At 45.3% G+C, this 12779-nt stretch overlaps 1 protein-coding gene across 2 annotated transcripts in view; it reads left to right on the forward strand.

Annotated features, from left to right (window-relative positions):
- Window positions 1-270: 270 nt before the first annotated feature.
- Window positions 271-12779, forward strand: part of WDR26 (WD repeat domain 26) — a 37181-nt gene continuing 24672 nt past the window's right edge. Inside the window, exons 1-5 of one of the 2 annotated variants that reach the window (XM_077779893.1) lie at window positions 271-367; window positions 472-576; window positions 6602-6738; window positions 9992-10089; window positions 11397-11553. In XM_077779893.1, coding sequence (XP_077636019.1) covers window positions 287-367; window positions 472-576; window positions 6602-6738; window positions 9992-10089; window positions 11397-11553 — 578 coding nt within the window. In that variant the 5' untranslated portion in view covers window positions 271-286. The remainder of the gene's footprint in view (window positions 368-471; window positions 577-6601; window positions 6739-9991; window positions 10090-11396; window positions 11554-12779) is intronic. The other variant, XM_077779894.1, reaches the window with a different exon arrangement.

The raw sequence follows: 12779 nt of genomic DNA on the forward strand, positions 1-12779 counted from the left end.
TTCTGAGGAATTACATGGTAAAAATCGGAAGAATTTAACCCTAATTCTGGTTTCAAGAAGGCCTTTAGCTTGACATAAACGTAGGAAGGTGGCAGTTTAAAAATGCAAGTTTGTTGAGCCAAGCACATTGAAAAGCTCTTTCTTTCTTTCTCTTCCTCGTGAGCTTAGCTTGAAAGCCTCTGCAACTGTTTTTATGGACATGAGTTTATTTAGAAGGGTGAACCCTAAAGTTGGCCAGGTCTTTTTTACACTGTATCTCTCCTGCAGCCAGACTGTTGATCTCCTCATGCAAGAGTCAGGATGTCGTTTAGAACATCCTTCTGCTACCAAATTCCGAAATCATGTCATGGAAGGAGACTGGGATAAGGTAAAGTAGGGCATATAGAGCTGTGTGACTGCTGCTACAATTATATATTTGAATGTGCATTCTGTGACCTTTCTGTTTTTTTTTTTTTATACCAATTTTTGCAGGCAGAAAATGACCTGAATGAACTAAAGCCCTTAGTGCATTCTCCTCATGCTATTGTGGTAAGAGGCGCACTTGAAATCTCTCAAACGTTGTTGGGAATAATTGTGGTAAATACACTTTTGTTCTTAGTTTCACATTCATGCTTATTTTAGTAGGTTATTGATAACTCTAGGCCTCTGCTACCTATGAAAGATAAAGTCTAAAAATTGTTAAATTTTGTAGAGTTAAGCTTGTAAACTGCGATGAGTGTTAATGATTTAAAGTTCTGAGTTTTATGTCTTGAAAATCATGTTTAATGTCTTAAACATCATGTTTAATAAATGTGTCATTTGAACCTAGTAAGTTAAGCTTCTACAGCATGAATTGAAAGGTGCTCACGCTCTCAGTGCTATTAAGACCAGTTTTATATTTGTGGAATCAAAGATAAGCTCTGCTTTTCCATTATTTATACTGAACGTGCCAGCAAAGGAGATGTATCCTGTAACCCTCAGTAGCTGGTACATTATAATTGTCTTTTTTTTTTTTTTTTTTAAATCTTTGGGAGTAACAGTCAACTCAGGCCAACTCCCTTTGTGTGCTCGCCATTTTCCATTCCTGCCTTCCAGGTGTGGGAACTGACAGTGCCCAAGATGGTCCGTGGGTATTGGTCTGGTAGAGGCTTTGTGAGCAGATCTGACCACGGGCCCTCTGTTCACAGGCCTTCTTGCCCTGACGAGATCACCTTAGTGGTGGAACCAGCTCTCCCCTCTCTCAGTCTTCAGGAATCCTTTATTCTGAGAGGACTTTAATTCTTGTGTAGATGTCGGTGAGGGAGAGGAGGGGTCAGTTTTTCTAAGTGCTTGTGATTGGAAACCATGAAGAATCAGCTGCCGGCTGCTGGCCTTTTAACTTCTAGCTGATTCATTTGTTGTCAAAAGCAGTTTCCTGTCTGGTGGGGGAGGGAAGGAACACCAATAGGAAGTGAAGTAGAGAAACCAGCTGTTTGTTAAACATTAGTGACTACTGTTACCTTTTGATTTTTTTTTTAAATTAGGTCAAACATTAATCTTTCTGCCTTTGTAAACCTAATAGGGCCTCTTATTTTCGTTTTTGAGCTGTGTGTGTGTGCGTGTGTGAATCTTAATTACAAAAGAGTTTTAAAATTCATAATACGATTTTATACAATAATATATAATACTAGGGAATGGACTTCAGGTGAATTAAAGGTACAGAATATGATCAAATGTGGATTAGTTTAAATTGGTGATCTAGTATATATATATTTTTGCTTTCAGTAAATACTTAAATATTAATCAGATGATTGATAATAAGTTAACTCGTGAAATAATCAGTTCCGTGTCAAATATTAGAAATGAAAACACAGAAATGTCTATATTTAAAAGGATTATAAATTTTCCAGCAATTCTAAGTTTTCCCCAGTCATTGGTTTTATTTAAAAAAACCAAAAAACTATATTTTAATTGAGTAGTTATTTTCTGGCAGAATGGAAGGTGACCCTAAAATAAAGACAAAAAATTACAAGTGTGTGAGTTTTGGGAGGATTATTTGCCTTTTGTAAGCTTGACTTCAAATTATATTTGTAATTTAGTAGTCCTATTTTAGAAGGCTCATTTCCTATTTTTTCTTACTTGTTTATAGAAAGTTCGGATTTAGGTAAAGTCTTGGATTTAGGTTAAGACTGTCTCATTTGAAATCTTCATTAGAAGCACCGTGTAAACTCAGGAAAGTTAGTAATAGATAATGAGGAGGAATCCTTTCTTTTTACAGCCTGTTTAGTCTTTAGAACATTCTAGGATCTTATAAAAGATGAACCTTAAATCTCTGGCTGAGCTCATGCCACCAAACTCTTTAGGTATTTATACAAGAAAAGGGCTCCAGGTTTAAGATTCAGTTTAGCATTTTTTCACCCTTGGAGTTTGTGTTCAGATTAGCTCCTCTCTCCCACACCATCTCCAGAAGATCATCCAGCCCAAGGGTAGTTGTAATAATACCACAGGGGACAACTATTTGGAGCTTTCTTTTAGCATCGTTCTTCTAATTGTATGCCCAGACACATCTGATGACTTAGTCTAGGCTAAAATTGTATTTTACTTTTCAAAGTTTTCTTTAAAGTTTATTTTGGGAGAGAGAGAATGTGCGGGAGAGGCAGAGAGAGAGAGGAGGAGAGAGAATCCCAAGTAGGCTCTGCGCAGAGCCCGACTTGGGGCTCGAACCCACAAAACCACGAGATTGTGACCTGAGCCGAAATCAAGAATCAAGTGCTTCACCCAACTGAATCACTCCGGCACCCCTGTATTATATTTTTTTAACTTAGATTATTGACTCAATCTACTCACTGCATCCCCCTCACCTGCCCCCCCCCACCATATTTTTAAATGCTTTTCAGTCAGATGATACAAGAAATAGCAGAATTTGCTCTGAACTTTCTGGAAAGTGAGCTCATGAATCAACATTTTTCAGTTTTTCGGTTTGGGTTCAAGTATGGCTCAGCATGTCCGGGGAGTTTCGGGTGGGCAGTAGCGGCCAGTAGCATGGGAGACTCGGTCTTAAAGTTTTCTGTATTTTTCAGTATCCAGAAATGTGCTTCAGAAAAGTGTTCAAATGCTAACTTGAGGCACAGAACTCAACTAGTGTATTTTAAAGTTAAATAGGGAGGGGTTTTGAAAGCCATGGTTTAAATAGAATTCATTTCCCCTTTCCTCTGAGTCACGGTTTAATTGCTACAACTTGGTTATAACCTTATTCCAGAGTTAGTCAGAAGTGCTCCTGAGTTCGCGAGGAGGCTGCCCGGGATAAGCAGACTTCCCATGCGGCTTCGGGGTTTTCCTTCCCCTCCGCATGTGGAACAGTTGTGCGGGGTGGGGTGGGGGGGCAAGGGTGCAGTGGCCTCAGTACTGGGTAGGATGGGGGGTGACGTGGGGGAGCAGTCTTTGACACACACACACACACACACACACACACACACACCCCGCCCCCGAGTCCCTCGTCCATTTCATGCCTCTGTTAGGTGGTAGAGGGGAGAGAGGCACCTGAGAAATGGCCCTGGGACAGCAGTGCTCTCTCCTAGGGGGCTCTTTAGGAGCCGGGAGAAGACAGAAAGGGGGAGCCTGTTTTCTCAGTCTCTTTCTTTCTTCATTTGAGAAGCTTGTGATCTTAAAACAAGAGAAGTTTAATAACGCTCTATCTCCAGCTCAGCAAACTAGTTTCACCTAATTTTTTAAAACTTTTTCAGTAAATAATCAACATCATTTGTGAACGATGTTAATTTTCTTGAAATTGTGTTTCCAGTTTTGGGAAGTAAAAGAACAGTATTACTCTCCATCCTCCTCATACGTGTCAAATACAAATTGAACTGATTTTTAGGAACATAAGTATTTTCTCTTCCAACCAAATTTCTGGCTGTGCTTGGCCAGTGGCGTGTCACTCACCATCCACGATACCAGGGTCTGATGCCCCTTTGAGGGTATTCTTTGTCTCGGCCTGGATAAATGTCTCCCAGAGAAGGTCTGTGCGCTGTCCGGCACGCCCTGTCCACAGGACATGTGCCCGTACTGGCCTCTGACGGCGTCCTCCACCCGTGTCCCAGACTGCCTCTCCCCTTAGAGAGAGAAACGTGCCCTCGTGGGATCTTGGGGAGAAGATGAAGGGGAACTCCTGCTCGGGGCACTGACCCTACACACATTGGAACAGGGGTGTGCCCAAGACCTAATGATGGATACCCAAAAAATAAAAATTCACCCTGAGTTTTAAAAAGTAATTTTCTCCAAATTTCCAGTTGATAAGAAAATTTAGTAAAGAAATAAGTATACATACTGGCCTGATCCCTGTGGCATTTAAATGAAAAATTCTGCAGCTAAACACGATTCTCAGGTTTGAATTAGAAATACTTGGAAATGAAACTTGTAACGGCATATCGATAAATGGAAATCTATAAAATCTACATTTCATAGTGGTTTTTTTTCAGAAGATAAAATGATGAGACCGTCCAAGATAACTTCAAATATGAAATTTTTTAATTTTTAAGTTGTTTTTTTGGGTTTTGTCATGATGGACTTGAACGTATTTTTTTTATTTGACACAGAGAGGTTAACTTTAGGCTCCATGTACAACAGGACCCTTTTCAGGGCATCTTGGTAACTGGTCTGTTTCTGAAGCATCATCAGGCAGTTTAAGTGTAAAATTGGATAAGGGTATGAATTTTCTAGAGTTGTAAGAGCTTCTCTTACAGTTTGAAATTTTTTTCATCGTTCTTCAGTTACAGATTTAAGTTTTAGATGATCACATATGCCACGTATCTTATTAAAAGATGTGTTTAAATGGAGGCCTGATTATGTGACAGGGTTAGTTTTGTTTACTTTCGCTAGAAACCGTTTTTGTAAGCTTGTGCCTATGCCTTTTTTCTGAATACTGCCTAATGGAAAACCGTGTAGGGGCGCCCAGGTGGCTTAGTCAGTTAAGCATCCAACTTCGGCTCAGGTCATGATCTCACGGTTCATGGGTTCAAGCCCCACATTGGGCTCTGTGCTGACAGCTCAGAGCCTGGAGCCTGCTTCAGATTCTGTGTCCCCCTCACTCTGACCCTCCCCTGCTCATGCTCTGTTTCTCAAAAAAATAAATAAAGGTTAAAAAATCTAACGAAAAAAATCATTTGGAGGGGTTCATTGTGCTCTTAACTCTGGGAAGAAATGATAAATTCTCCACACCATTTTTGGACAGCGGTGTATATATATTTAATATTTTCTAAGTAAGCCTCTTCCTGAAGAAGCAGCAGCTACAGTTTGGTTTTTTCTTTTAAGTAGATTTAAAATCTTTGCCACTGAGTTCCTTGGGGTCTCGAACATGACTGACATTCTCTGTGCCTGCACCATTCGGTGTGCTCAGGCACCACAGGTAGGGGTGAGGAGAGAGCCCTGCTAGGCAGGGGTCTTCACTTGTAAGAGAGTCTCACCTTGGCACTCAGAAGTTTCTTTTCTAAGTTTCTTTTCTAGCCAAAAAGCTGCTAATAAGATCATGATGATCACTTTCAAACATACAGTAATAAGAGTTAAGGGACAGTAAAAAGGATTAGAACCAAACTCATTCCAGAATAAACTGAACATGAAAGTGCTTCATAGTAAGCTGGAAGTGGTTTGTCGTTTTGGGGAAAAGAGCTGAGAATTGTCTGCCTCGCACTTCAGGCAGTTACCAGTCCCCAAGTACAAAAATGGAATCCTTTTGCAGACATTTCCGCTCTGCCTTCTTTTTTTTTTTTTTAAGTTTATTTATTAATTTTGAGAGAGAGAGAAAACACGCAAGGGGCAGAAAGAGAGGGAGAAGGAATCCCAAGCAGGCTCTGCACTATCAGGGCAGAGCTGAACTCAGGGTTCGAACTCATGAACTCTGAGCTCATGACCTGAGCTGAAGTCAAGAGTCATATGCTTAACTGATTGAGCCACCCACATGCACCTGCATTGTAGTTTTTAAGTGATTCCTCTGTGAACCAGTTTTTCTTCCATCTTTTCAAAACTTGTCGCATAAAACCCCCTAATGCCCAATTATAAAAGTCAGGCTTTTATTTATTTTTTAATTTTTTTAATGTTTATTTTTGAGAGAGAGAGAGACAGTACAAGCAGGAGAGGGTCAGAGAGAGGGGGAGACACAGAATCCGAAGTAGGCTCCAGGCTCTGAGCTGTCAGCACAGAACCATGTGTGGGGCTCACAAGATCATGACCTGAGCTGAAGTCAGACGCTTAATTGACTGAGCCACCCAGGTGCCCCAAAAGTCAGGCTTTTAAAACAAATTTAGAATATTTGGAATAGTTCCCTATTTTCATAAAAGAAATAAAATTCTAGGTGAATGGTTTAAGGACAGAGTTCGTGTTTTCCTGTGTTGGTGCCTTGGGTACTAATGGTCTTACTTGATTTGAGATCGTGTGTTGAAAGCAGAGTTTTATTAAGATACGGAATTGCGCAAAGTCCTGTTTCGTCTGCTGTGACTGTGTTAACCCAAAATATTTGAGTCATCGTAAAGCTTTATAAAAGTTATTTTCAAAGGGCATAGTAGAATGGTTTCTACTGTTCTGTTTAGGCACAAACATTTTCTGAAACCTCCATCAACTTTTTTCCCCTGACCGCTGCTTTCTGTCATGTCAGAGGATGAAGTTTTTGCTGCTGCAGCAGAAGTACCTGGAGTACCTGGAGGACGGCAAGGTCCTGGAGGCGCTTCAAGTTCTGCGCTGCGAATTGACGCCCCTGAAGTACAACACGGAGCGCATCCATGTTCTCAGCGGGTAAGGAAGCTGGCCGGGCCGGGCCCCAGGCTTGGCAGGGGCCCTGTGCCAGGGCGCCACTTCCTGATGGTTTGCCCACGTCTGAATCTTGCTGAACCCTTCGACCACGGTGGTCTGGATAAACTCACTCAGTGTCCAAGCTGCTATTGTCATCGTGGGAAGCTCTGGGGGCAGAGCTGCTCCCTGTGGGCGAAAGAAAGACGTGCGTGTTGCCATCTTGTGGTCTTGTGTGAGAACCCGCAAAGCGGCAGACGTTTCCATTAGCGTGGACGCATCCTGGACCCTGGCTGAGCGCCTCACTAGAGCCTCACATCAGTCGTATATGGCGGGGGGAGCGGGGGGCGGCCCCTGGGGCTTGCACCTGGCCCCCTGCGGTTCATGCACACACTCCCGGCTGCGCCTTCACGTGCCGTCTGAGCGGGAGGCTCCCTGCTTCCCGGCGCATGTCTGCCTGCCTGCCTGATGTCCCCAGGGTGTCTCTGAGGTGTGTCAGGAGCTCAGGTGAACGCTCCCCACATTCTCCAGTCCTCCTGTTCCCCCCCCATCTCCTCTCACTTTCCTCCCTCCGTAAACCGTAAGACCTTCTTCCCGCTTGTCCAAACTTGTCCGAGGTTCATCATTGCACATGTTTCACCCTTTCACTCTGCCGTGTGTTGGCCTGACTCTAAAACATAGCAGATCTGTCCAGTTCTCTCCATCTCCACCACTTCTACCCTAGTTAGTCCACAAATGGTTCTCCTAGAATATTCCCATAGCCTCCTTGTACGTCCCACGCTGTGCGCTCTTGCTTCCCTGGTGACACACAGTTCACGCAGCAGCCGGACAGACAGAAGTAAAACCGTACACGAAGTCATTTCTCCCTTTCTTAAAATCCAGAACCTCAGTCCAAGCCCACACGCTTGCTGACCCTCCCGGCCACCTTTTCCTTTATCCGTTCATTCCAGTGACAGGAGTGTGTTTTCCGCTCCTTAACTTGCCAGGCCACTCACACTGCCGGTTTCCTTTATTCTAGATGCTTTTCCTTTCATCTTTTCCTAGGGGCTACTCGTTGCTAGGGTCCCAGCCTGAATGTCCTCTCCTGAAACCACCCACCAGGCATTCTCTGTCACATCCCTGTGCTTCATGATTTTCGTCATGGCATTTTTTGGCTGTAAGACAGGGCCCCAGCCTCGGCGTCTGCATTGACACTTGAGGGGTTTGCAGATACAAACTGATGGGTAAAACGATGCACCCAGAGAGGTGTAGGGCTTGTTTTAGGGTTTTTGAGAAAAGGATGCTGAACATCAGAGAAGCAAAATAGCCAGTCCAGGATACAGCTAACAAACCAGAGAGCCGAGACCCAGAGTCGGGCTTGACTGATCCTGGAGTGACCAGTCCACACCCACTGCCTCTTGAAATGGTACAGCTGCTGGGTATGATGCACTGGCTGAGCGCCTGCCTTCTCCAGTTTACTTCTCTGATAAGGGGTCTGATTTCTGTGTCACCTAAAGAACATTCCCATGATGAGGTTTGTCTTGTCCAATAACAGACACGTAACTTAATCATACAGCCTTTATTCCAAAACGAACTTCACCCAATGTGTCCCTGAAATGTTTCACGTAAGGAAGTGGCCCAGAGATGGCCAGGTGTGGACTGGCATTCGGACACAGGGTTTCTTCCTCTCGGCCGCTCCTTGCTGTCAGTTATACCCTGTGGTTTCCCGTAAACATATTCATTTGGAACTTTAAGGTATAATGTGTATTTTTTTTTATTATTACTTTTAATTTTCTTATTTTAGAGAGCAGTCGGGGGGGGGGGGGGGAGGCAGGCAGAGAGGATCCCAAGTGGGCTCCACATTGCCAGCGCAGAGCTCGGTGCGGGGCTCAAACTCGGGAACTGTCAGATCATGACTTGAGCCAAAATCAAGTCGGACACTTAACCAGCTGAGCCACCCAGGCAAAGTAAACAATTCTTCCATAAAATTATTGATGATAAATTTTACTTCAAAAAGTTATTTTAGAAACCAAAATTTTTATGATATTTGGGTTTTTTATGGGGTATTTTGAGTTAAACTACTCGTGCTGTTACAGTTCTCATCAGCTAAGACACTGTATAGTAAATAGCAAGAGAGCACGTAGGTCCGCTCCCAGGGAAGAGGGGAGTAAGTGACTGGGTGCTAAGTACAGTGTGCTCTGTGCAACTCAAGAGGAGAGTAGGCGATACTCCTGTTAACTGAGAGTACGTTCTACCTACATACCAAGTAGTGGACCAAGTACTTCAGGTACTCTCTCTTAATCCTTACTTCCGTATTTAGTACCCTTTTAACAAGTGAGAAGAGCAGATTTGTCTGAGAACATCATCCCAGATAGAGTAAGGGCAGCAGGAGGGTCCCTTGCCAGATCTGATTGCTGCGTCTGGATCATGCCTTCACTTCCCTTTTAAAGCCGGTTCTCGGGAGAGGTGCGAGAGCCAAGTCAGCGTCCCACTTCCCTACCCTCTCCCCCACCGTGCCCCCCACCCTCCCCGCCCCCCACCGTGTTCTCTAGAATCCATGACTAGCATTCTTGCCATCTTCAGCACACATAGTGAACCGAGAAGCAGCTCCCAGATTTCCTGCTCGGGGCGGGGGGGCTCACAGCACCTTTCACGGGACGACACAAGGGTGGTCATCAAGTTATACCGTTTCTTGAGTGACGTTTGTGATCAGCTCTGGAAAGTGTGTTGTTGTTTAATTAACTTCATGTAAATTGAAGGGTTTTTCTTTTTATTTGGGGGTTTTGTTTGACGACTGAGGAGCAATTGAGTTGGCATAGGATTTAAGAGCAACATTTGCAGCCCAAATGCCTGGGTTTACATCCCTTTTGTGTTTGCCTCTTAGCTAAGCCAGTTCCTGAAGATTTTCTGTGCCTTGGGCACTTCATTTGTACAAGTAGAATGCTAGTGCTTGCTCCACACGGATAGTGGCGGGATCGTGGAGGGCGTCAAGTCAAGTAGTGAGTGTGGCGCCTGGAATGGAGCCGGGAACACAGTGCAAGCTGCACGTGTGCGCTGGTGGACGACATGAACCCGCAAGTGGGTGACACCGCGCGTGGTGCCACTACGCTGCATTACGGTTCTGTGATTCTGTCCAGGTGCCAGGTTGTCTCCGTGCATTGTCTACTGTAGAGATTTCTTCTCGATGAGTATATTTCTGTGAAAGTATAATCAATGTTTTCCAATTATGTTTAATCCGAAGCACAGGCTCTGATACCCACTCTCTCTGTCACGTTTGTAGCTATCTGATGTGCAGCCACGCAGAAGACCTCCGAGCAAAAGCGGAATGGGAGGGCAAAGGGACGGCCTCCCGCTCCAAACTGCTGGACAAGCTGCAGAGTAAGAGGAGTCTCCGTGCTTGGTCTCTGTGCTTTTGCTCACGTTACAGTAGAGACTGAGCATCGACTAGGTAGCCTGTGTCTGGACGCACTCTTTGCGGGCAGTGAGCGGGTGCATAGGGAAGAAGGGAAAATCTATCAGGAGGCCCTTTCCAGACTGGGTCACAGAGCCTGGGAGGCAGTGCACCCCTTGGGAGCCGGGCAAGGGGGCGGGAAGGGCAGGATGCTCAGCCCGTGCGGCTCTCCTGGCACCGTGTTGTGTTGATGCTCTGCGAAGATTTTCTTTGTGGGGCAAGTGCTGCGGTTGTAGAAAATGGACATAAACCAGACCTTTAAACAACTGCTTTTCCTTTTTAAAGATTTTATTGTTTTTTTTTTTTTTAAAGTAAGTTCTGCACCCAATGCAGGGCTCGAACTCACGACCCCAAGATCAAGAGTCACACGCTCCACGGGCTAAGCCAGCCAGGCGCCACCAAACTACAAGTGTTCTAAGTGTTCTGTTGATGTCAGTAGGAAGGCCCAGATTTAAGTCCATGGTTTTCCTCTCCCCCTAGATCTATTCTGTATAACTTCCTAATTAGCAGGAGGGTTTTAATTTCACTATGGTTTTGTACATAAACGACCTTTTTCCCTTTTGGACTAAATCGTCTTATTCTGGGTGTTTCATGTTGAGGTGCAGTAGACATCCTAGGAATCGGGAAACCGTGTGGTCTGGGATTGGAATGCACAGGTGTCGTGTCAAAACACCAGTCCCCCTCCGTCTCTAGATTTCCCTGCACACACAGTGCCACTTAGTTCCCTCTGGCGCATGGTCGTCATCTGTACATTTTCTTTCCATCACTGCCTTTTGGGAGGGGGGAGGTGTTGTGGGGTTTGTTCTTTGTTGTTGTTTTGCTTTGTGTCTTTGTTTGGTTTTGTAAATTTGCATACAAATGAAAGCCCTCCTGCCGCACCTGGCAGGCTGTCAGGGAGCATGTGACTTTGGGATTGTGGGTTTGAGCCCCACTTCGGGTGTGGAGCCTACTTAATAAATAAATAAAATTTTTAAACAGCATTTTTTAAAAGAATGCAAGTTGAAGCCCTCCTGTCCGTCCCATTTTGTGACAGCATCCCCATAGCCGCTGGCAGATACTGATAAAGCCCACATTCTATTGCCCCACCCCCCATGGCTCTGCCCAGGGGGCCGCTATTACTGGGGAAGGGCAGGGGCAGCACAGGGCGAGCAAATGTCTTCAATAAAAGGTTCTACCGTCTTGGTTTTTTAACATTTATTTTCATTTCTTGTTTCAAAACTATCTTCTCTTGCAGCCTATTTGCCACCATCAGTGATGCTGCCCCCGCGGCGTTTACAGACCCTCCTGCGGCAGGCGGTGGAGCTACAGAGGGACCGGTGCCTGTACCACAATACCAAACTCGATAATAACCTAGATTCCGTGTCTCTGCTCATAGATCATGTGTGTAGTAGGTAAGAGAGCAACTTCTTCTGTTCTGAAGTAGGCTGTTACCTCACAGACTCAGTACGAACTTCGCTAAAAGGTTTCCTTTTTTGGAGTGTTGTCCTGTGGCAGTGAAACCATTCATGTCCGATCCAGCATTCACGAGCGGGGCTGGAATTACTGAAGCTGACACTTGCAGAGAAATGTGAGGGTGCTTGTGCAGTGACCCTCAGCTGGAGAGGGTCCCCCTCTCTGTGGGCAGGTCGGTGATCCTCTGTGTCCGGCCATCTCTAGGAGGGCTTGTGAGTGGTGTCTGGTGGCAATGCCACTGACCTGAGTGTTGGCTGTGCTTAGAGGCCAGGACTCTGTTTCTGGACGCTCTCGCTACTTTAACAGTGGCCCCAATTATTTCCTGCCCTTAAAGATCATGGAACTACTTCATTCCTAATGGAAGGTCTGCTGTTTAGCAGGACCTGGCCCCTGAACTAGACGTGGCTGGGGTCACAGGCATTCACTTTCTGGTTTGGGTTTGTTGCTGAATCTGTCAAATACGTAATTTAACTCGTATGGATGAAGGCTCCACTTTTGATATGAGGAGTATTTTGAGTGAAAATGCCCCTGCAGTTGCAGTGATGATCTTCAAATTAAAGCAGAGAGCTCTCATTTTTAAGGTACTGAAGAACAGGGCACCTGGCTGGCTCAGTTGTTTAAGCGTCTACCTCTTGATCTCAGCTCAGGTCAGGATCTTATGGTTTGTGGGTTTGAGCCCCGCCCGGGGCTCTGTGATGACAGTGCAGATCCTGCTTGGGACTCTCTGCCCTTCCCCTACTTACACATGTGTTGTGTCTCTCTCTCTCTCTCTCCCTCTCTCTCTCTGTCAATAAATAAATAAGGTGCTAAGGAGCCAACCCGGAAATGTTTCAGACATTAGGAGGGAAACGATTTGGGTCTGGTGAAGCAAACAAGACAGCTGCGGTGCATGTGCCCAGTGTCTTCTGCCAAAGACCCCTGTTGAAGCACTGGCGTGGCAGGTGGGGCCGGGGTGGGCCCAGGGCGGCCACCAGACGTTAGTGTGCCTGCGCAGGGATTGGAGCGGAGGTTGCCGGGTGTGCACAGAGTGCTTCCTGTGTGAGTCGGTGTCGCCTCCCCTCCCCAGACGGTTGAGAGCGGGAGGCTGGCGGTTGAGCTACAGTAGTGTCATTGGCCTTCATGTAGCAGGTGATGACATGGTGTGTCTTAAACTTGCTGAAAGAGA

This window comes from Crocuta crocuta, unplaced genomic scaffold (assembly GCF_008692635.1).
Source record: "Crocuta crocuta isolate KB4526 unplaced genomic scaffold, BGI_CrCroc_1.0 scaffold322, whole genome shotgun sequence".
Taxonomy (NCBI): Eukaryota; Metazoa; Chordata; class Mammalia; order Carnivora; family Hyaenidae; genus Crocuta; species Crocuta crocuta.